The 25,381-nt window shown below is 58.5% G+C and overlaps 2 protein-coding genes across 4 annotated transcripts; one reads left to right on the forward strand and one right to left on the reverse strand.

Moving 5' to 3' along the window:
* Positions 1 to 4,139: 4,139 nt before the first annotated feature.
* LOC128765740 (gap junction alpha-8 protein-like) lies at positions 4,140 to 16,571 on the reverse strand. 2 transcript variants are annotated; one of them, XM_053876766.1, is made up of 3 exons: positions 15,499 to 16,571; positions 15,192 to 15,409; positions 4,140 to 6,829 (listed from the first exon to the last, which is right to left on the reverse strand). In XM_053876766.1, exons 2-3 carry the CDS (start codon positions 15,225 to 15,227, stop codon positions 5,669 to 5,671), a joined length of 1,197 nt encoding a protein of 398 aa, XP_053732741.1. In that variant the 5' UTR covers positions 15,228 to 15,409; positions 15,499 to 16,571; the 3' UTR covers positions 4,140 to 5,668. The 2 variants fall into 2 exon arrangements, with proteins under 2 accessions (XP_053732741.1, XP_053732740.1); XM_053876765.1 differs by having other exon boundaries at positions 15,192 to 16,571.
* Positions 16,572 to 19,670: 3,099 nt separating this feature from the next.
* gja5a (gap junction protein, alpha 5a) lies at positions 19,671 to 25,366 on the forward strand. Of its 2 annotated transcripts, none has more exons than XM_053877302.1 (2): positions 19,671 to 19,714; positions 23,331 to 25,366. In XM_053877302.1, the coding sequence occupies exon 2, from the start codon at positions 23,417 to 23,419 to the stop codon at positions 24,527 to 24,529; it is 1,113 nt and encodes a 370-aa protein (XP_053733277.1). In that variant the 5' UTR covers positions 19,671 to 19,714; positions 23,331 to 23,416; the 3' UTR covers positions 24,530 to 25,366. The 2 variants fall into 2 exon arrangements, with proteins under 2 accessions (XP_053733277.1, XP_053733278.1); XM_053877303.1 differs by having other exon boundaries at positions 19,681 to 19,939.
* Positions 25,367 to 25,381: the final 15 nt, after the last annotated feature.

Raw genomic sequence — 25,381 nt, forward strand, 5'->3', positions numbered from 1 at the left:
AACACTGAGCGATGCTCATGGCAACACTCAGAGCCGCCACAGCCGAGGGGCCAACACACGCGGCGCGCTCCAGTCTGTGAGCGCTTGGTCACACTGACAAGAGTGTGTGAGCTGCACGTCTGACCTTCCCCAACTCCTGATTCAGGTTCACACTCTTTCAATGAGATGTCGCTCACATCAGGTACATGTATTGATGAGGCCCAGGGGCCGCCTCATGTGGCCCCGGGGACCTGCAGCTGCTCACCGCTGCTTCATGAAATGTTTAGAAAACACTGACACCTTTCCTTCCTCCTTCAGTTCTGGCCTTTTCCCTGGTCGGCCATCTTGAACTCTTGCGTGTGTAATTCTGCTCCCGCGCTGTAGCGTGCACACTCCTTGTGGGGACCTCTCCCCTTCCCCCAGCCTCCCCTCCAAACACGTGGCTCACCTGAACCAGTTAGAATCACCCAGTTTTCACCCTCAAAACTCTATGTGGAGCAGCCAAAATGTCCTCATATGATGGCTGTCTGGTCCAAGACGGGTCCACACACACACACGCGTGCGCTCTCTCCGTCCCACAGCCATCACCGCACTAATGGTCCTCATCACTTTACAGCTCACTCGCGGCCGCTCTCCTCGCTCAGCCTCACATTATGGAGCAGATAAAGGCAGTAAAGTCCTCACCCCAGTGCGAAGCCGCCACTTCCTGCTCGATAAGAGGCGCTGGGAAAACAAACTCCGCGCAGCTTCAGGACAAACACTGCAGCAGCTGCTCCGCTTCCCTCCACGTAGAGACCCAACCACCGCCGCTGCTTGGGCATTTGTGAGGCCGGGTGAGTGCACTGGCCTTCACCAGGCCGCTGCTTCAGCTGCACCTGTGAGGACCACTTCTTGGAAACATCGCAGGTTCAAACTTCAGAGTAACTGGCTCCAGTCTGCTCCAGAGTTCTGGTTCAGCTGAGCCATGTGATCAGGGCGAGAGGCTGGGGAAAGGGTGACGGTCAGGAGAGGTCCTCACAAGGACTGAAGTAGGAACTGCTGCAGCGCTTGTGAAGGTCTTCCGAGCAGGAAGGTCTTCAGAACGCCTCGGCGTTGAGAAGCTCCTCTGAGGAACTGTCTCTTCACGCTGGTCAGCCATGATCCTCCAGAGCAGGGGCTCTGAACCTGTCTCATCTGGGGCCCTCCTTTCCCCGAACAAATGGACCCGGGGCCCAGTCAATAGAAGTGATTCATGACTCTCACCATTTCAGAACTGGTGCTTTCATGAACAGTGTTTCCTGTAGGTTTCTTTCCAAGAACTTCTCCATAGTTGGTGACTGTCACAGATGTGCAGCTGTCATGTCAGTTCACTGACTCACTGCTGCCACCAGACGTGGCTCATGGGTTCGAACTGTTATGTTAGAAGGTTAGAACTGAGCGTCTTGCCTCACCTGGCGGTGAAACAAGACAACTTCTCGCGGCCCTCCAGGAGCTCAGATGTCACTGATGACGAGGAGAAGCTCCGTCCATGAGCAGTGCCAGGTCCATTCATGCCGCTGCTATTCATACACTAATGTGAAGGAGGTGCAGCAAGTGAGTCAGAGGTCTGAGGTCAAGAGGTCACGGTCTCACAGCACTTTCCTCCTCATGAGAGGAGCTGATCTGAGAAGATCTCTGTCGTGTTGCCGTCATGGCAGGGACGGAGCCGAGTCCCACCCTTGCTAGCCGGGCCACCTGCTCCCGACCGGAGCTGGAGGGAGCCAACACTCTGAGATCTCATCTGCCTAATGGAGCGCCAGGGCAGGGAAGACTTCCTGACGGAGACCCGGGTCCAGGGGTCAGAGGTGATTAATGGCCGGCACATAATGAGGAGGACAAGAGGGCGGAGCCCGGTGATGACTGGGTCCAGCCAACAATGAGTCCACGGCACAATGAGGCCAGTCACGGCGCTAATTAGCACGGCGCGGCCTGAATGGGAGGCGGGTCCGACACACGTAGGGCTGCTTAACACACAAAGAGCAGGACGCAGGTCTGCGGGAGCCTCCCGCCACTTGGACATCTGTTGCTCTGTGGGACCACCAGGCCCGTCCCGCTCGCACCGGGCCAAGAGGTGGAGGAGGAAGACCACCACCACCACCGGAAACCAGGGAGTCAGAGTCAGTGAGTAACGGCTGAGACTTGACTCGACACTCATGGCTGCTCTGTGGAGAGTCGGGCCAAGACTTGACTTGAGACTCGACACTTGTGGCCGCTCTGTGGAGAGTTGGGCCGAGACTTGAGTCAAGACTCGACACTCATGGCTGCTCTGTGGAGAGTCGGGCCGAGACTTGACTGAGACTCGACACTTGTGGCCGCTCTGAGGAGAGTCGGACCGAGACTTGACTCGACACTCATGGCTGCTCTGTGGAGAGTCGGGCCGAGACTTGACTGAGACTCGACACTCGTGGCCGCTCTGTGGAGAGTCGGGCCGAGACTTGAGTCAAGACTCGACACTCATGGCTGCTCTGTGGAGAGTCGGGCCGAGACTTGACTGAGACTCGACACTTGTGGCCGCTCTGAGGAGAGTCGGACCGAGACTTGACTCGACACTCATGGCTGCTCTGAGGAGAGTCGGGCCGAGACTTGAGTCAAGACTCGACACTCGTGGCCGCTCTGAGGAGAGTTGGACCAAGACTTGACTTGAGACTCGACACTCGTGGCAACTCTGTGGGGAGTCTGCTGTGCCTGTGTCTCCAGTGAAGCTTCACTCCGGTCAGTGTTAGCACTGTAGCTGAGGAAGAGCTTGTCTTGACCTTGATGTGGGTGAGAGGTGGAGCACCAGAGCAGGAGAAGACCTTCATCCCTGTCTGAACATCAGAGCTCATCATTCTCTGGCCGTGGAGACGCCCACAGATCCATGCGTGCCGGCTTCAGTCAGCGCCGCCTGTGAGGAGTCACCAGGTGTTCCTGCGCCAGAGTGAGGCAGGCTGTGATGCAGACCTCGAGTGAGGCCCTCAGGAGCTGAAGTCCTCTTGCTTCAGCTCCTGCAGTGACGGGAACAGACGCCAGCAGGAGACAGCTGCAGCTCAATAGATGTTTTGTTCAAGAGTCGGGCCCCTGGTGCCGCTCTGTGGGGAGGAGCCGCCCCCCTGAAGTATGTCGCCACTGACGGAGACGTTTCATTTCCCTGAGTGACCCCGGCTCCGCCCCCCGAGATGAGCCTCGGCTTGGAAGGCGACAGAGACGTCACAAGTCCAGAGAGGGTGCAGAGTGGTGGGGTCTTGTTCGGGAGTGAGGGGAGAAGGCCCAGCTCAGGCGGCAGGAAGCCTTCAGAACCACGGTCCAGTTCAGAGACACCGACGGTCGCGTGACGGTTCCGTGCTCTCCTCTCTGGACCATCCGTGGATCCGTGGGCCCCTCCAGGGGTCCCCCCTGGATCCGACGGCTCTAGACTGCAGGGAGCTACGTGTCACTGATAAGCCACTGGTGATGTGTCTGTCCGCCAGCAGCTGCTGAGACTCACACGCAGCAGATAAGCAGCAGGTCTCACGCCCCTCACCTGAACACACACTCGACACTCGAGAGTCTCTCAGGGGTCCTCGGGTCAGGCCTGACACGTGTCAGCAGGGGGGCGCCGTGCTGGAGGGGTCCGGGCAAGGGTTGAACCGGGACCCTTCACTTCAGGATCCAGAGGTCCACTTGGAGTCTGGAGGCAGACCTGGCCTGAGTGAGGCGGGGACCCGCCTCCACAGATGGCGGCGCAGAAGCCGACAGCCATGGGGATGAGCCTCCTCCACAGGTCGGCTGGATCACTGGGCTGCAGCTGAAAATGGAGCCGCTCCGCTGCCCTCTTCTGCCCTCAGGCAGGGTCACCTTCACAGTGACCTGACCCGCTGGTCCAGAGAGTGCCACGCTCAGGAACACGCGGCTCTGAGGCCTCACCTCTCTGGTGAAGGTCACTCCACTCTGGTCATCTGACCGCGTCCTCAGCGGTGGACATGACACCGTGAGGTTCAGAAACACGACAGACGTGAAGCCCTTCTCAGGCTTCAACAGAGGCCGTCACTCTCAGGCAGCTCATCTTAGAATGAAAAAATATTCACTGTTACTGTTGCTCTGTTTTAACCTTGACAGATCTTTTTCTTCATGATTAGAGTTATTGGTATTATTAGTATTATATCGAATATTTGATCTTTTAGTGACGACAGGTTTGTGGGCTCAATGACGCACGGTGAACACTCGAACCCGAGTCCAGTCCAGTGCACTTTTCAAAGGCAGCGTGCTGACCTCTAGCGGCACACATGTGTAACTACAGAGTTGAACTGAACTGGTCACGTTGAAACAGCCGCCAGTCATTTTCCAATATAAAGCAGCAGCATCTTCTTCCAGTTCTCTGCTCGGTTTTAATTTGTAGAGCAACTTCTGGCCAAACACATGCCACTCCGTTTAGCTCTGTGGTTCAAAGATGAAGATGGAATGGTCGTTGCGACGCTGCAGTCGTGACTTTCCTGCCGGCTCCTTGGTTTGGTGCTGCTGCAGACATCAGCCTGTTTTGTGGCTTTTAATAACTCACGAGTATTACATATGAATTTGGGTGGGTGGGTGCGTCCCAGCAGATCAGATCAGGTGTCTCACGTCACCATGCGTCACGTGGCCCTCCACAGTGGCCCCTGACGCCAGGAGCCGCTGCACCTCTGCACGTCTCCGGATCTTTGGAGCTGAAGCTCTGAGCTGAACTGAGGTTTTCAAACAAGCACCAGGCGTCTTGACCACGTGTGACTTTTATTGATGAAGAAGAGTCACACATCTACCATTGGACTACGAGTTAGTAAAAACGGTTCGCCAAAGATCAACCACATCTCGGCCGGCTCGCTCCGTAATGGCTGACGGCGTCGCGCCGCTGCCCTCAGTGACGGTGGGCGAGTGTGGCATAAAACCAGCGGCCTCAGGAGCATTCCACTTGTAGTTCACTTTGCCGCCACTAGGCCGCGCGTGGGCGTGTTGGAGAAGCTCCAGGGATTGGGCTAAAATATGGCGGATCAAAGTCCCCATGCGTGACACGAGCGTTCGGCGGCGAAACACTGAGACCAGGAGTAAAAAAACGAGGCGGTGGAGTCATAAACGGCGATGTGTTGCTCGTCACATGAAAAGAGAGAAACATCGACAGTGAAAATCTTCCACAAATAAGGTCAATAGAAATCTGTACACTGGAGACGTATTTACAGCAGGAGCGGGCTCCTGGGGTCAAGGAGGCTTGTTGTCACGGGGAGCGCCGTTTCCTTTGTTGTCCCGGCTCCAACAAAGCTTTGCGCTGATGGGGCGCGATCTGTATCGGCCTGTTTGCACAGCGCAGAAAAAGCAGCTTTGGAGCGAGGTGGCTACCAGAGTTCACCCTGTCACGACACCAGAGGCGCGGAGCGCACGAGGAAGAGGAGGGAGCACATGCATAAAGACGTGGGACTCCCTCTCAAGCTGAGGAGGGGAGCGTATAAAAACAGAGGGGGGGTGCTGGCTCTGCTGGTTGGTGGGTTGAAAGATTGGGAGACACACAGATACATCACAACTCTCGCCCCTATCTACTCAAAAGTCTAAACTGTCAATAAAAAATAAGATGCCTCTAAAAAGGGACCTTTGTCAAGTAAAAACGTTTCCCCACTGTCTCCCAAAAACACGTTTGAAAAAAGGCTGCCTCTACGGTGGATGTTGCCCGGCAGCGCGGCGTGGCGCCGGTTCATACGGTGAGGTCGTCCGACCGGGCCCTGCTGCTGGCTCTGCTGAGTCGGCTGTGCGGCCTGCTGTCGTCTATCGTATCCACGGCCTCGGCCGCCGGCAAACACGCGCTGTCCGCCGCTGCCGCCGCCGCCACCTCGGCCGGCGGCGCCGGCACGCTCTCCTCCGGAGCGGAGCCGTCCGCCTCCGTGGTCTGGGCGTAGGAAGGCAGAGTCTCGTCGTAGACTGTGCTGAGGGCCTCCACGGGCAGCTCCTCGTCCGCCTTCCCCTCCGTGCCCACCTCAGCCAGCGGGTACAGGTGAGGCGCCTTCTCCTCCTCCAGCAGCTTGTAGCCTTTGCTTCTGGGCAGAGAGGGCACAGTCATGGGCAGGACTTTCCCCGCCGCCTCGCCCTGGGCCGGCGCCGGCTCCGGCTTCCGGAAGACGAAGCGGATCTTCTTCAGACCCAGGTGGCTAATCTCCACAAAGTTGAGGAAGAGGGAGACGCAGGCCACGGCCAGCATGAAGATGATGAAGACCGTCTTCTCCGTGGGGCGAGACACGAAGCAGTCCACGGTGTTGGGGCAGGGCCACCGGCTGCACTTGTACAGCGGCAGGATTCGAAAGCCGTAGAGGAAGTACTGGCCCACCACGAAGCCCACCTCGAAGAGGGTCTTGAATATGATGTGGCAGATGTAGGTCCTCAGCAAGGTGCCCTCCAGCCGGAACTTCTTGGTGCCCTTGGAGCCGGTCTCCTTGGTGGTGCGGACGCTCCCTTGGTCCGGGGCCAGGGGCGGCCGCTCCTCGCTCAGCTCCTGCTGCCGGCTCAGCTCCGCCTCCTCCCGCTCCTTGCGCTTCTCCTCCATGTGGACGTGGTGCACGGCGTGGCCCACGTACACCAGCGAGGGCGTGGAGACGAAGATGATCTGCAGCACCCACAGGCGGATGTGCGAGATGGGGAAGGCCTCGTCGTAGCAGACGTTCTCGCAGCCGGGCTGCTGCGTGTTGCAGACGTAGTCGCTCTGCTCGTCCCCCCAGACGAACTCCGCCGCCGTGCCCAGGATGAGGATCCGGAAGATGAAGAGCACCGTCAGCCACACCCGGCCGATCACCGTGGAGTGCTCGTTCACTTCCTCTAAAATGTTACCCAGAAAGCTCCAGTCGCCCATGATCGGTCCGTAGCACTGCAGAATGAAGGGTGGGGTAGGGAGGGACGCGGGGTGACGGGGAGCGGGGAGGGCGGGGTGGAGCGGTCCGCAGGGGGCGGGGGGCAGAGAGGGTGCAGAAAAGTTAGAAAAATCTAAAGCCAAACTTCTACTCTGGACCCGGCCGAGCGTAAAGCTAGTCTACGGCCACCAACGGGTCACGAGAAAGTCTGACTTCTGACCCTGAATCGCCTCTAAAGTTGTGTGCCCAACGTGGAAAAGAGAGAGTAAAATGGGCCACTTGCCACAGCTGCGGTTCCGTCGACGTGCGGTCCTGTCCCGTCCTTTGGCAGCGGCGGGGAAGAGTGGACTTTCTGCTGCCCTCTCTCCCTCCCAGAGCCCTGTCCTTGTCGCCCCACTGAGCAGAAGTGAGTGGATGGGCTGTGATGGTTGCTTTGGAGTTGGCCGCAGCGTTTAAGCTCGCAGCCAGACGGCCTTTATTCACTGGGCGACGCGCGCTGACGCAAGAGACAATAGGATCAGCGCCGCCAGCGCGGGGACGTATGGGAGCAGGCCTCAGCCGCCCACACCACCCAGGACCGGCGGCGTGGACCCGCTGCCCCGGCCTCCGCGGCCCCACAGTTTCACCCAGTGCAGGGACTCAAGCAGCTGGATCGGATCGGAACATGCTCCTGCACCAAACTGCAGGGAGACAGTGTGGAGATGGGAGGAAGAGGAACGTGGGCACCATGCCGATGATTCTTCACTCAGCTCTCAGCTTTGTTCTGACACGTGACTCAGAGAGGGAGGTCTGCTGCGGCATCCAGCTCAGCTCATGGTTCGTCACTGGAGCTTGACTTGGGTCGGTCCCTGGACAGGGGGTCTGCACCTGGCTCACTCACGTGTGCCGCGTTATGGCGGCTGGAATGTGGAGAATGCTCCGACAACCTGCGTCTGAGATCAATCTCGATGTTTCAGAAGTCTCGACACACACGCACCAAACTCTGGCCAGAGAGAGAGGAGGTTCTCAGGCTCAGGTTCAGGAGGCCTGTGGACCTGGTGAGGAGACGAGCCGCTGGTCCAGACCCCGTCACCCCCCCAGGGGCAGGTCTGCCAGCACTGGCGCCCCCCGCAGGTGATCCTGAAGCCATCGCAACAGTCCCTACATGAAGGCAAGACCCTGGATCATCTGCTCACCTGCTGCTTCAGCCCTCCACGAACCTGCAGTGGGTCGCAGCACCAGGTTCACCTGGGAACTGACGTGGAGATTCACTGACTCGGCGTTGGTGACATCCTCTGACAGTGTTGGCCACTGATTGGCCTGATGAAGAGGCTTGGTCCACCTGTGCCTCCAGAGAAGAGACCTTCCTCTCAGAGCGCGGGGGGGCTGCAGATCACTTTGCTCAGATGTTAGTCGCTACATTCCCACTGCTGAGCTGGAAACCATGTGAGCGCACGCTCCGACTGAGGAGCTGCAGTGAGGAGCACGCACTGGGGAGGAGATTTGATAGGTGGCAGGATCATGTCTGCATGTGAGCGACAGCTGCTCACATGCAGACATCAGACTTCAGCTCAGGTCCAGAGGTTGGAGAAGCTCCTCAAGCTGAGGAAGCTGGAGCTCAGCAGGGACGAGAGCCCTGAACCTTGGAGGCTCTTTCGTTGGTCTTCTTCTTCTTCTTTCTCTTTGGGCTTCAGGAGTGGATCAACAGTGGATCACCTTCCTCCATCTCCCCCTGTCCTCTGCTTCCTCTTCTCTCAAACCTACAAACCTCATGTCCTCCTTCACCACCTCCATCAATCTCCTCTGTGGCCTTCCTCTCCACCTTCTGCCTGGCAGTTCCAACATCTCAACATCTTCATCTACCACTGTACTGGCTCTCTCTCTCCTCTGTACATGTCCAGACCATCTCCATCCAGCCTCTCTGACTTGGTCTCCTGAAGACCTGAGCACATGTGCTGTCCCTCTGATCCTATCATCATCCTGCTCACTCCCAGAGAGAAGCTCGGCATCTTCATCTCTGCTCCCTCCAGCTCTGCCTCCTGTCTTCTCCTCGGTGCCACTGTTTCCAAACCATACAACGTTGCTGGCCTCACCAGCCTTTTGGACACCTTCCCTCTCATCCTTTGACTGTGCGCTGTGTTTTTATGAACCTCCACATGAGATCTGGGACTCGAGTCTTTGACTCAGAGGAAGAAGGTCCAGCCGTGATCAGACGAGTGAGAGGGCAGAGTCACAGCAGCAGATGACAGAGGTCCTGATGTTCTCCTGGCCTCTGGACTGTGGCCGTGTTTGTGACCTCACGCTGTCTCCAGTCCTGCAGCTCCGCCATGTGACGCCTGGAGACGTCCTCCTGCAGGGTGGGAGCCCAGGGCTGGGGCCGCAGCAGACTCCCTTTAGAGAGCAGCGCGGTGGCAGAGCGGACGCTCGGGCGCTAAGCCCTGCGCTGGGCGGCTGAATGGCGCTGGCTTTCACACAAAGACATGATGTCATGACGAGGGAGCGGACTCTATTGAGCGCGTGCAGTGAGGCGTGCGACCCTGCCGCGGATCAGAACCCGCTCACAAACATATCATGTGGTGATCTGCCTGCCAGCCCGGTGCCACACGCACTTCCTGCTGGCCACAGGAAGCAGGCGCACACTGAGCACGCGATAACACACGCCGCCACTTCGCTCTGCACTCTGGCAGAGGAAGCGCTGATTGGTCCGAATCAACCAGGAGAACAGAGGAGTGAGCTGATGTTCCACTTCCTGTTGGCTGTAAGCAGGAAGTTGCTAAAATGTTGTGACTTTTCATCAGGCAGGAAACCGGCGCCCAGCTAGCTGTTGACAAGCTAACGTGCAGGTGGGGGGGCGGCGTGACGCCAGCGCCTGGAGCGAGCTCCGGCTGGACGGGTTCCAGAGCCAAGTCGATTTAGAGTTCTCTGTAGGACTGGTGACATCACAGCGCAGTTTCATGGCTCTTCAAATGAAGGAGCGACTTTTGCTGAGTCCTGCCTGTTAGAGCCGTCGCGTGTTGATGACATCACACTCTGGTACAGGCCCCTTCCTGAGCGGAGGCCCCTGCAGTGACAGCAGAGTCACGGCCGGCACCTTCCGGGACTCAGCTGAACCAAAGAGGAACTGTGAGCTGGCTGGGTCCAGTTCTCCTGTCACCACGGAGACAGACCCAGTCTGGACTTGGACTTGGACTGGACTTGGTCAAGATTCAACCAGTGAAACTGGACTGGTTGAATCTTGACCAGTCCAGTTTCACAGACTTGGTCCCGTCACAGAAGGCCAGCTACAGACGCTCCCACAGTTCAGCCCGGGCGGCTCAGTGACCTTTGACCCTGGTGGGGATGTGCTGTGCTGTGCGGTGATGCAGTAGAAAGATGAGGCTGATAGAGAGCTGAACACCCATTAGTTCTCAGCGTTTCTGGGTCGCCCAGCTGCGTCAGGGCCAGAGGAAGGGGACACCCTGGACAGGCCGGCAGTCTCCAGGAGGAAGAGCGGCGCGGCGTCCCAAAACGCCGTGTGAGGTCGGTGGCGGCGGAAAGGCGTCATTCAGAGGCGGCCTTTGAGAGATGCTATCGAGCGCCCCGGGCTGCTCCGAGTCTCATGACACGGCACAACACTGGCAGCTCAATGGAACCAGGCTGACGGTGACAGACGCCCATTGTTTTACGGCACTTGTTGCTTTTAGAGTTCAGCCCTTCGTCAATACTTATTTGTGCCCAGATGGGCGAGACGCATCGTTTCTCTTTGTGCGTCCGTGACCTCCCCCCGCCCCTCGCAAATCCTCCTGTCGGCTTTTCACTTTCCCATGAGTCAGCAGTTTCTCATGGCTTCCTCCGTCACTTCCTCTCGGACTCGCGTCTCTCCTGCGTTCACCAGCGCAGCCGGGCTTCTGCTGGGACTCAGATGTTTGAGGGTCCACAGGAGACACCACGCCACGCCACACCACGCCACACCACACCACGCCACAACACACCACACCACACCACACCACACCACGCCACACCACACCACACCACAACACACCACACCACACCACACCACACCACACCACACCACACCACGCCACACGACAACACACCACACTACACCACACCACACCACACCACACCACACCACACCACACCACACCACACCACACCACACCACACCACACCACACCACAACACACCACACCACACCACACCACACCACACCACACCACACCACACCACACCACGCCACACCACACCACAACACACCACACCACACCACACCACACCACACCACACCACACCACACCACGCCACACGACAACACACCACACTACACCACACCACACCACACCACACCACACCACACCACACCACACCACACCACAACACACCACACCACACCACACCACACCACGCCACACGACAACACACCACACCACACCACAACACACCACACCACACCACACCACACCACGCCACACGACAACACACCACACCACACAACAACACACCACACTACACCACAACACACCACACCACACCACACCACACCACACCACACCACACCACACTACACCACACCACACCACACCACATGACAACACACCACACCACACAACAACACACCACACTACACCACAACACACCACACCACAACACACCACACCACACCACACCACACCACACCACACCACAACACACCACACCACACCACACCACACCACACCACACCACACCACACCACACCACAACACACGACAACACACCACACTACACCACACCACACCACACCACACGACAACACACCACACTACACCACATGACAACACACCACACCACACAACAACACACCACACCACACCACGCCACGCCACGCCACACCACAACACACCACACCACACCACACCACACCACACCACACCACACCACAACACACCACACCACACCACACCACACCACACCACACCACACTACACCACACCACACAACAACACACCACACTACACCACAACACACCACACCACACCACACCACACCACACCACACCACACTACACCACACCACACCACACCACATGACAACACACCACACCACACAACAACACACCACACTACACCACAACACACCACACCACAACACACCACACCACACCACACCACACCACACCACACCACAACACACCACACCACACCACACCACACCACACCACACCACACCACACGACAACACACCACACCACACAACAACACACCACACCACACCACACCACACCACACGACAACACACCACACCACACAACAACACACCACATGACAACACACCACACCACACAACAACACACCACATGACAACACACCACACCACACAACAACACACCACACCACACCACGCCACACCACGCCACACCACACCACACCACACGACAACACACCACACTACACCACAACACACCACACCACAACACACCACACCACACCACACCACACCACACCACACGACAACACACCACACTACACCACATGACAACACACCACACCACACAACAACACACCACACCACGCCACACCACGCCACACCACACCACACCACGCCACGCCACGCCACGCCACGCCACACCACACGACAACACACCACGCCACGCCACGCCACGCCACGCCACGCCACACGACAACACACCACGCCACACCACACCACACCACACCACACCACACGACAACACGCCACATGACAACACACCACGCCACGCCACACCACACCACACCACACCACACGACAACACACCACACTACACCACATGACAACACACCACACCACACCTCATGACAATACACCACACCACACCACACCAGACCACACCACACCACACCACACCTCATGACAATACACCACACCACACCACACCACACCAGACCACACCAGACCACACCACACCACACCTCATGACAATACACCACACCACACCACACCACACCACACCACACCACACCAGACCACACCACACCACACCACACCACACCACACCACACCACACCTCATGACAATACACCACACCACACCACACCACACCACACCACACCACACCACACCTCATGACAATACACCACACCACACGACAACACACCACACCACACCACACCTCATGACAATACACCACACCACACCAGACCACACCACACCACACCACACCACACCACACCACACCTCATGACAATACACCACACCACACCACACTACACCACACCACACCACACCACACCACACGACAACACACCACACCACACAACAACACACCACACCACACCACGCCACACCACACCACACCACACCACACGACAACACACCACACCACACAACAACACACCACATGACAACACACCACACCACACAACAACACACCACATGACAACACACCACACCACACAACAACACACCACACCACACCACGCCACACCACGCCACACCACACCACACCACACGACAACACACCACACTACACCACAACACACCACACCACAACACACCACACCACACCACACCACACCACACCACACGACAACACACCACACTACACCACATGACAACACACCACACCACACAACAACACACCACACCACACCACGCCACACCACGCCACACCACACCACACCACGCCACGCCACGCCACGCCACGCCACGCCACACCACACGACAACACACCACGCCACGCCACGCCACGCCACGCCACGCCACACGACAACACACCACGCCACACCACACCACACCACACCACACCACACGACAACACGCCACATGACAACACACCACGCCACGCCACACCACACCACACCACACCACACGACAACACACCACACTACACCACATGACAACACACCACACCACACCTCATGACAATACACCACACCACACCACACCAGACCACACCACACCACACCACACCTCATGACAATACACCACACCACACCACACCACACCAGACCACACCAGACCACACCACACCACACCTCATGACAATACACCACACCACACCACACCACACCACACCACACCACACCAGACCACACCACACCACACCACACCACACCACACCACACCACACCTCATGACAATACACCACACCACACCACACCACACCACACCACACCACACCACACCTCATGACAATACACCACACCACACGACAACACACCACACCACACCACACCTCATGACAATACACCACACCACACCAGACCACACCACACCACACCACACCACACCACACCACACCTCATGACAATACACCACACCACACCACACTACACCACACCACACCACACCACACCACACCACATGACAACACACCACACTACACCACATGACAACACACCACACCACACCGCAACACACCACACAACAACACACCACAACACACCACAACACACCACACAACAACACACCACACCACACCACACCACACCACACCACAACACACCACACCACACCATAACACACCATAACACACCACACCACACTACACCACGCCACACCACACGACAACACACCACACTACACCACATGACAACACACCACACCACACCGCAACACACCACACAACAACACACCACAACACACCACAACACACCACACAACAACACACCACACCACACCACACCACACCACACCACAACACACCACACCACACCACACCACACCACACCACATGACAACACACCACACTACACCACATGACAACACACCACACCACACCGCAACACACCACACAACAACACACCACAACACACCACAACACACCACACAACAACACACCACACCACACCACACCACACCACACCACAACACACCACACCACACCATAACACACCATAACACACCACACCACACTACACCACGCCACACCACACGACAACACACCACACCACACCACACCACACTACACCACACCACACCACACCTCATGACAATACACTACACCACATGACAACACACCACACCACACCGCAACACACCACACAACAACACACCACACCACACCACACCACAACACACCACACCACACCACACCACAACACACCACACCACACCATAACACACCATAACACACCACACCACACCACACCACAACACACCACACCACACCATAACACACCATAACACACCACACGCCACACCACACCACAACACACCACACCATAACACACCATAACACACCACACCACACCACACCACACCACACCATAACACACCATAACACACCACACCACACCACACCACACCACACCATAACACACCACACCACACTACACCACGCCACACCACACCACACCACGCCACACCACACCACAACACACCACACCACACCACACCACACCACACCACACTACACCACGCCACACCACACCACAACACAACCAGAGTGAGGGTTGGACTCACAGAATAGGGAGAGGCTTTCAATGTTGATGGCATCATGACCTGAGGTCAGATGAGGTGAAGGAAGAGCTGAGCCAGAAGATTTCTCCTCTCACCTGTGGCCCCCAGCTCTGGAGCGACTCTGTGAGAGGGAGAAGCTCAGTCATCCAGGAGAGACTTGGAGGACAGCCTCTGCTGAAACGGCTTGACAGGTCCGTGCACCGAAGGAAAGGAAGCAGGATCTGGACATCAGAGCAGAGAGAGCGTGTCCCTCACAGCGGGAGGAAGAGGAGCAGGTTCAGGATGAAGGCTGAGGTGGAAACACACGCACCATGTGCTGCTTATCTCCTCCTGAGTCACGGCATTGTGTCCGAAGGGGCCGAGGACTCAGCTGGACCTGGTTCTGCCATTGTGTTTGGGAGGTCAGGCTTGTTGGGTTTGGACCGAACCAGCGCCCGACACCACGCTCACACAATGGTCGGCGTGGACGGCGTCCATGAGCGACGGTCCCAGACTTTTACAACAGGAACGGAGAGCGCAGCAACTTAGTGTACACAAAAACCACTGGTCGAAAAAGAGATTTGTCGCCTCGTAAATATTTTCTCCGGCTATTGTGCGACCATGTGATGACGGCGACCAGATTAGCGCCAGCGGTGACGGTGAGAGGACGGCAGTGTTTGGACTCACTACCTGCCTGGCGTTTCCTCTGCAGCAGCGAACACCTTCCTCCTGAGGCCAGGAGGAGACTATTGTCCTGAGGCTGTGTGTGTCTGTGTGGCATGTCCTCCTGAAACAGCGCAGCGCTGACATGTTGCAGGGCGTCATGGGAGGGTGAGCGGGAGGCCAGGAGCCACCAGCACTGCTCGCTGGTGAGGCGCCGCCTGGTGAGCCAGATCTAATCGGGGCTGAAGATGTGGGTGGGAGAAGAGGCTGGAATTGTTCTCAGCAGAGTCAGAGGAAGTGGAAGGTCCGCTTCCTCTGTGTGTGATGCCCGAGCACAAGTGGGTGTGGTGGTGTGAGGCGCTGAGGGGGGGGGTCACTTTAACCAGCAGGTTCCCTCTGAAGCGTTACACAAGTCTGGAGACACATGTTGTGTGTCTCTGAGGACACAAACCGCCCTGATGACTTCCTGCCTGGGAAGAGAACCTCTCATCTGACCATGGTTCAGGAGAACCGTGGTGGTTCTGCCAGCTCTGCTCTGTGTGACTGTGTGACTGTGTGTGTGTGTGTGACTGTGTGTGTGTACTGTGTGTGTGTACTGTGTGTGTACTGTGTGTGTGTACTGTGTGAGTGTGTGTGTGTGTATGTGTGAGTGCGTGAGTGTGTGTGTGTGTACTGTGTGTGTGTACTGTGTGTGAGTGTGTGTGTGTATGTGTGCGTGAGTGTGTGTACTCTGTGAGTGTGTGTGAGTGTGTGTGTGTACTCTGTGAGTGTGAGTGTGTGTGTGTGTGAGTGTGTGTGAGTGTGTGTGTGTGTGTGAGTGAGAGAGTGTGTGAGTGTGTGAGTGTGTGTGTGTGTGTGTGAGTGTGAGTGTGTGAGTGAGTGAGAGAGTGTGTGAGTGTGTGAGTGTGTGTGTGAGTGTGTGTGAGTGTGAGTGTGTGTCCCAATATCAGGCCCATTTTTCACACTATCAACCAGGAGACGGGGACAATGTTTGGTGTCCACAGTCAGATGAGCTTCAGTTGGAGGGTGACAAGGTCAAAACTAACTGGCTCCAGTCTGGTTCTGAGTCCTGGTTCAGGTGAGCCATGTGTTCAGGGGGAGAGGCTGAGGAAAGGGAGGTGTCCAGGAGAGGTCCCACCAAGGTTGGTACGTGTGTGTGTGTGTGTGTGTGTGTGCAGGAAGAGCCAGAGGTGTGCAGAAGTGGACCCGCCCTCGGCCTGCAGGTCCGCTCAGCCGGCTGCACTACACAATGTTATCTAGGAAGTGGCAGGCCCCACTGCCACACACACACACACTCACACACACACACACACACACACACACCAGCCTGTTCAGCTGTTCAGTGCTTCCTCAGAGAGGCTGGAGCCACTTGACTCCCCCGGGAGCTCATCAAGCGTGCGGCGCTGCTGGGCACACGCTGCGGCGCCGCCTTCGCCTGGAGATCAGGCCGCGGCACCGAGGACCAGCGCAACACACACACCGCCGCCGTCAGTCATCTCAAAAGCAAAGTCCATCTGTTGGCACTGAGCGTGTGTCCGGGGTGAGGGGTCCGAGACAGGCCTCTTCCTGTGTTTGTCAGGAGGCTCCTTCACACGCTGGGCTCCTCGCTCCAGCCTTCCAACAGTGATAACCCTGCTGAGAGCAGGGCCTCCTGAGAGGGTTCACCACGCACCGCATGCATTGTTCTGGAGCTCCTGACCACTGAGGACAGCACCGTGGGAGAGAAGGGGCGGACTTCCTCCCTGAAGCCTCAGGTTTGGAGCTGCGAGCCCCAGCTGGCTCGGGAGCATCTGCAGGGAGTCCCACTGACACACTTCTCCACGCACGTGCCACCCAAATATACACGTGTAAGCCCTGAGGTCAGAGGTGGGCTGCCACCCAAAATAGCCGGGTCTGATCCCCACAAGCCGCCGCCGCCGCCTCAGGGCCGGAGCTGCCCAGAGTCAAGGTCCGCGCCTCGGATTGACGAGGCTGTTGTTGTTGTTGTTCTGACTGGAGGTGTGAGACGCCGACCCTCAGATGGCTCAGTCCTTTCACACCTGCTCAACTCAGGAGGACGCCTCGCCGTCCGCACCAGAACAAGAACAAGAGTCCAAGAGACTCCTCCCCCTGGAGAGGACCTGGACAGGACAGTGAGAACCATGGCCCCAGACTCTGTTGCAGGGCTCCATGTCAGCTGGGAGGGTCTGGAGGTTCTCTCATATCCACACCACCCAGGAACAGGACCTGGCCTGGATGACATCCCCCTCTAGCACCTCCCCCCAGCCGGGTCAGACCTGCAGGGACTGGAGCACAGACGGCTCCCAGTTTAGTCACCGAGCAGCCATTGTTGTTGCCGCCGCTGTGGACTGACTCGAGCATGAGCTCACTATTGTGCTGTGATGGACAGGAACAAACCAGCAGGCTGTCGGCCGCGCTCGGTCCTCAGAGGGACGGAGGCGATGCCGGGAAGAGACGCGTCGCAACTGCTGAGAGGTCAAGGTCATCTGAGGTCATGGGGTTCACACAGGAGCCGTGCACAGCATTTGTGGCTGAGTGAGGCGAGTGAGTCCGAGCTCGCTCCAGAGAGGAAGTGGACGTTGCACAGCCACGTTTGTGTGAGAACACAGTCGCCACGTGAACACACGCGGAACCAAACTGGAACCCACTTATGTCCTCAGTCCTCTGCCTCAAACTGAGGCTTGGATTGTGAGGTCTGGCCAAACGGTCCCCACAAGGCAGGATGTAAAGTGGCGGGTGCCACCTTCGCTCTCAGCAGCGTTACGGGGCGCAGCGTTACGGGGCGCTCTCCCCTCACACACGAGGGTGTGTTTCTGCGCATCCTTCTCAGTCCGGCCGACACACAGCAACAGGCCGGTGGAACGTCCAGATGAGCGGCGTCATGGAAAGGCTGTGGAAGCGTCCGGGAGCGGGATGATCGTTCCGTGACAGGCGGGCGTCCTCCCGGTGGCCAGGCTGAAAGAGACAGATTCTGGGCTGAAGTGGAGGACTGGTTTGTCATGAGACTTTGGTTCTGCTATTAATAGACACAGGGCCGCGGCTGCAGTCAAAGGGCCACTTGTTGAAGAGTGACGTCGGCTTCTCACTGGGGCCGTGACCATCCAGGAGCGACGCCTGTTTACGTAAGCAACCAGCTCAGCTCTGTTGGACACCGGACTCTGTTGGAGACAAGAGCGCCTCTGTCCCGAGTTAGATGAGCGCCACCTGCGTCTCCAACAGCAGCAGCACTCACCCTGGCTTCGTCCTCCGCTGGACTCTCCAGGCTCCACACAGAGTCTCTCCTGGGTGACCGAGCTTCTCTCTCTCAGGGAGTCCAGACACTGTGGTGCTCTGGGTCACTGCAGAGAGGAGAAACCCAGCTGTGTCTTCTGGCTCGGCTCACTCAAAGCTAGTCCACCTGAAGACCTTGAAGAAAGGAAGCAGGTGCTTCAGCAGTGCGGCCGCAGGAGGCCAGAGTGAGGAGCGGCAGGCTGGTGAGACCTGGTGCAGACAGTGGAGTGAAGCAGACTCTCAGGTGAGGAGGCCCGGGGTGAGAGCCTCTCAACACTGGAGGAACACAGATGTGTGTGTCCCTCACTGCTCGTGATCACGGGCCACACAAAGAGCCTGAGAACCGACTCTGGAAGTTTACTCAGAGCGGAATTCCCATTAATCCTAGAAAACAATTCCACTTCCCTCCTGTTGGCCCGCGCGGCTTCCCAGCAAAAAATAGAGCACCAGGGATGTCAGAAGAAAAGGGTGTCGGGGGGGCGGGAGGAGGCGGGGAGGCAGCGGGGAGGGCGTTTGGAGCACACTTACTGGAGATGCTGGTCCCTCCTGCCAGTCGAGGAGCAGCTGCCGCTGGTGAGGAGCCGCTCATCTGGACCTCCTGCAGCCACAGGCAGGTAAGACCTGCGAGCCATGAGTCTCGCTCTGCCGGGGGACTCAACACTGGCCGAGAGCCTGCGACCCTCCGGCTGGTCCAGAGACGTTCCCTCAGCTGCGCCGGCAGGACCAGAGCTCCTGAGGGTTTGGCTGACGCAAGCGAGCTCCTCTCCTCTGGAGAGCTGAGGGGGTGGAGTCAAGAGGGAAGAAAGGTGTCACTGTTCCACAGCTCCTCACTGCCTCAGGTGAGGACTTCTGAGCGCTCGCCTCAGTTCGCCATCGGACGTGGCCCCGACACTCTGATGGGTGGAGGCGGGACCCTGGAGCTTCTTAGAGCCAGCGTTTGTCTGGCGATGGAGCAGAGGAGGCGGCTCCATCCAGCCGTCTGCATGAAGAGCAGGGAGGAGGGTCAGCTCCTGCTGCTGCCTGTCCTGGTTGGTTTGGTTGAGGAATGGGCTGCTGCTGGAGCCGTGGAGCCTGGGCAGCTCCTCCCAGGAGAAGTGTTCCTCAGGTGGACCTGCAGGTGGCGCTGTGGTGCCAGCCTGGTTCTGGTCAGGAGTTTTATGACTCAGACTCTCAGACGGGTCTGGTCTGACGCCCGGGATCCTGAGGTCTTGTTCTCGAGTGAGGGAGGCCTGGAGGAACCGTTTGGTGACTGACGGATGGAAACACAGATGTGGATCGAGACCTTGGAAGGACGGGGATCACGATGAATAATGGCTCCTAAAATACCCGCCCAGCTGTCTGCTGCTCCACTGTAGCGCCACACACAAACAATAGCTCAGCGCGCGGCCGAGGCTCAGTGAGCAGTGATGAGAGCCGCACGTCCATGTAAGGAAGCAGCCAGCGCCGCCGCCTCCACAGCCCACACTGACACATGCAGCCCAGGGGGCAACAGGTGACGGGGTCCCAGCTCACCAGGCTGGAGAGAGAGATGGTGGCTGAGGTTACATCCACTGCGGAGGAAGTCACGAGACGCCGCCGCGGCTGGCGGCACGTGCTGCGGTGTCCAGGCCCGGGCGCCAGGTCGGCGTCAGGGAGAGCGAGGTCCTCACAGCAGCCCACCTACTGAGAGGCGTCGGCCGGTCCGGGGGTGGAGGAGCCAGGACCAGGTTGGCGTCCTCCTGCTCTGAACCGCTGTCACCGCCATGACCAACGTTCACAGCGCTCTGTGCTGAGTCGGCTTCCTGGATGAAGATGTGAAGGTCCCAGTTGAGTCACCAACACGTGACCTTCACCATCTTTGGAGCCTGGGGGCGGCTCAAAAGCCGCGTCTTCCGTAACACGATGACCACCAGGCGTCCTCCCTCCTGGACGACTGAGCCCAGACCGAGGAGCACTTTGTCTCCTTCCCTCAGAGGGGTGAATGGTGTTTAGTCTCAGGATGCAGTCTGGGTGTCACAGGCTTTTAAAAGCCCGCTCAGAACCCAACACCCGAGCGGTGAAGGCCGACCTCCTGTGTTTCCCTCCACTAATCTCTCTTCAAACACCGCCTTAAAAGGGGACCGGGAGAACGTGGAGCCACACAGTCGTCTGGTGAGCGCAGGTCCCTCACAGCGTTTGCTGGGACAGAACCTAAACATGGATGCTGACCTCCATCAGAAGGTGCTGGGCTCCTTCCCTCTGCAGGGCTGGAGGTGAGGTCAAAGGACGGCTTCCCTCTGGCTCAGGAACATCTTGGCTCCTGCAAAGCAAAGAAGAAGCTGTTTACCCAGAGCGAAGCAGAGAGTGCAGCCGGGCGGCGACGACAGGACAGCAGGGGGCGCTGCCATGGTGGTGAGCGAGCGGAGGGTCCTCCACCTCTGAGCCACGGTGGCCCGGTCCAGGACTGGAGTCCTCTTGGTGTGTCTGAATGTGACACGTAATCCAACACCAGCAACAAACAACATCTTGAGAGCCGTGAAGGCCCTGAAGGCCTCGCTGGTCCAGAGACAAACACGCTCTTGTGTGTGGAGAGGGCAGCCATTCATTCATTCACGCTCAGCTGACTGGCGCAAACTGCCCAGTGTCTGGGGCCACACAGCAGGAGAGGCCAGGAGGGTGGAGCCCTGGGGCTGCGGGCCCACCTGAACACAGCAGACTGACTCGTCACACAGCAGACCGACTCGTCACATAGCAGACTCGTCACACAGCAGACTCGTCACACGGCAGACCGACTCGTCACATAGCAGACTCGTCACACAGCAGACTCGTCACACGGCAGACCGACTCGTCACATAGCAGACTCGTCACACAGCAGACTCGTCACACGGCAGACCGACTCGTCACACGGCAGACTGACTCGTCACACAGCAGACTCGTCACACGGCAGACCGACTCGTCACACGGCAGACCGACATGAACACAGCAGACCGACTTGATGCACAGCAGACCGACTCGTCACACAGCAGACTGACTCGTCACACGGCAGACCGACTCGTCACACGGCAGACTGACTCGTCACACAGCAGACTCGTCACACGGCAGACCGACTCGTCACACGGCAGACCGACATGAACACAGCAGACCGACTTGATGCACAGCAGACCGACTCGTCACACAGCAGACTGACTCGTCACACGGCAGACTGACTCGTCACACGGCAGACCGACTCGTCACACAGCAGACTGACTCGTCACACAGCAGACCGACTCGTCACACAGCAGACTGACTCGTCACACAGTGGAGCAGGACAGGAAGTGAGACGGGTCTGAGGATGACCTCCCTCAGCTCTGTGTTTGGGGAGGGACCCGGTCTGACCCTCCAGCCTGAGTGAGATTTATTTGCTGTAAAGATCATCAGCTTCATCTGAGCCGAGGCTTCACGCAGCGCCATAAAAGATGAGCCTGTGAGGACTGTTTCATGTCCCTCGTGTATGTGCGCTCCTCAAAGGGGGGAGGGTGGAGAGTCAGGGGGGCCCGGTCCATTGGAGGGATCCCACTCTGATGAACCTTCTGAAGGTCTGAGCCAGTCAACGCTCCGCCGTCTCACCCGGACCTGGGCAAAGCGTGGTCTGGGGACCAACTGCCCTTGGACTGCATCCATGTGGCCCACGGGCTGCTGTCTCACCGAGCGTCTCCACGCCAGCCAAGCGTCGGCCCGAGGCTCGGACGCCGCTCCCCAAGGTCGGGGTCCCGCGCTCCCCTCTGCGTGACCTCTGCTGTCACGCGGCAGCCCGCCAGGCCGCTCCGGCAGGTCCCAGCACGCCGTTGCCAAGTTTGGCTTTCACAGTGTCGAGAGGTGAAACTGGTGAGAATGTGAATCGGCACGAGGTTTCCATCATCCTGACGTGGAAGCTGCTGCGTGTCGCTGGCAGCCGCTGGCCACGGGCACGGCAGCGGGTCACGGCGCTAAAAGGTCGGACTCTCCTCCCAGTGACTGGCCCCGCGGCGGCTGGGGAGCTCCGACACCAGACCTGGACCGGACCAGGGCTGAGTCCCTCACCCTCCACATCCGCCCGGGTTCAGAGCCTGGTGCGGAGGTTTGAGGGTGAAACTCTGGTGGTTCTGATGTGTCCAGGCCTCCAGCGGTGCAGAGACAGGGCAGTTATTTTTATGCACTTGCCGACCCTCTGACACACACACACACACACGCACTCGCACACACGAACATGAACACGGCTGGATGAGTGATCTGGGCTGGTCTCCTCTCCCTCAGTGAGACCTCCGTCCCGAGCCTGTGAGCAGCACCGCTCCCTGCTCCTCCTCCGCTGCCTCTTGGGTCCTGGGCCACCTCCTGCCGTGATGGGGGACTGGAGCCTCCTGGGGAACTTCCTGGAGGAAGTCCAGGAGCACTCGACCTCCGTGGGGAAGGTGTGGCTGACGGTGCTCTTCATCTTCCGGATCCTGGTCCTGGGCACGGCGGCCGAGTCGTCCTGGGGCGACGAGCAGAGCGACTTCCTGTGCGACACGCAGCAGCCCGGCTGCACCAACGTCTGCTACGACAGCGCCTTCCCCATCGCCCACATCCGCTACTGGGTGCTGCAGATCGTCTTCGTGTCCACGCCCTCGCTCATCTACATGGGTCACGCCATGCACATCGTGCGGCGCGAGGAGAAGCGGCGGAAGCGAGAGCAGGAGGAGCAGGAGGAGAGCGCCGGCGAGCTGGAGGGGGAGAAGCAGTACCTGCAGCAGAGGGAGGGCCAGAAGCGGGTGCGAGCAGAGGCGGGGGGGCGGCTCCACCTGAGGGGCGCCCTGCTGCAGACCTACGTCCTGAGCATCGTGATCCGCACCGCCATGGAGGTGACCTTCATCCTGGTGCAGTACATGATCTACGGCGTCTTCCTCAAGGCGCTGTACCTGTGCACGGCGTGGCCCTGCCCCAACCCCGTCAACTGCTACATGTCCCGACCCACCGAGAAGAACGTCTTCATCGTCTTCATGCTGGTGGTGGCCGGCGTGTCGCTGCTGCTGTCGCTGCTGGAGCTCTACCACCTGGGCTGGAGGAGCACGAGGCGCTGCCTGCGGCGCCGAGTGCTGCGCCGCGGCGGCCGGCGGGCCCTCAGCATGGCGCCGCCGCCGCCACCCTCCGCCGCCTGCACGCCGCCGCCCGACTTCAGCCAGTGTCTGTCCGCTCCCAACGCCATCAGTGCCATGACCTCGATGGCCTCGCACCCCTTCAACACCAGGATGGCCCTGCAGCAGAACTCCCTCAACCTGGCCACGGAGCGGCACCACAGCTGCGACAACCTGGAGGACGAGGAGGACTTCCTGCGGATGAGATACGATCAGCTGCCACCAGACGTGGCCGAGACCTGCTCGCCCTCGCCTCACGCCGCCCACACGAAGGACAAGCGCCGCCTCAGCAAGGCCAGCGGGAGCAGCAGCCGGATCCGGCAGGACGACCTGGCGGTCTGAGGGGGGCCTCGTCCCGAACCTGTGCCTGAAGGGGCGCGGGGAGAGCAGAGTCACGGCCTGACTTCAGGGAGGAGAGAAGGTGCGGCTCAAAGTGCCTTCAGAAGAACATTGGTCCCGGAGCGTGAAACTGCACCTTCCAGGAGACGCAGCCGGGAGTGTGACGCCACGGGGACAGCGGGAGGGGGTCCCGTGGTCTTCTTGGGTTTGGCCACTAGGTGGCGGTATTGCACTTCTTAGTCTTGAAATGAGGTTTTTGTTTTGTATGATTATGTCAGAGGTTTTTTCGTCCTGATCAAATCAAAGCGACCGTTGATGCCTTTGACTCTGTGTCCTGCCATGACAGCTGTCCATCAAATAAAGCGCCGCCCCGCTGCTGTGTCACGTGTCTGTCTGTCACCCAGCAGTGGACAGGGGTCAGGCGAGAGAGGCTCGTCACAGTCGCCGTAACTTTCTTGACGTGTTCACAGAGACGCCGCTGTTGAATAACGAAACACTGAACAAAGATTTGTGCTGCCGTCAAGTTTCCCGCTCCGTGTTGACGTCACACCGCGACCGGACACGCAGGCTGCTTCTTTCTGCCCTCAGACCCGAGGTCACCCCTCCAGAGGTGACCCTCCACCCTCTCTGGGTGACGCCAGGCACCACGCTGGCGACCACTGGCGATGACGTCATTCAACCACACGGCTCGAAACGCATCCCTGGGCCGATGGTGACGAAGCAGCGTGAGCAACTTTAAACCGGGCGCATGGATCCACTGTCATAAACGGACGTCACGCAGTAGCCGGTGCACTGTAGCGACCATGGGACTCTTAAAGCAACAGTAGCGTAAACATAAAAGAAATCGACACCAAA

This window comes from Synchiropus splendidus, chromosome 10 (genome assembly GCF_027744825.2).
Source record: "Synchiropus splendidus isolate RoL2022-P1 chromosome 10, RoL_Sspl_1.0, whole genome shotgun sequence".
Classification (NCBI taxonomy): Eukaryota; Metazoa; Chordata; class Actinopteri; order Syngnathiformes; family Callionymidae; genus Synchiropus; species Synchiropus splendidus.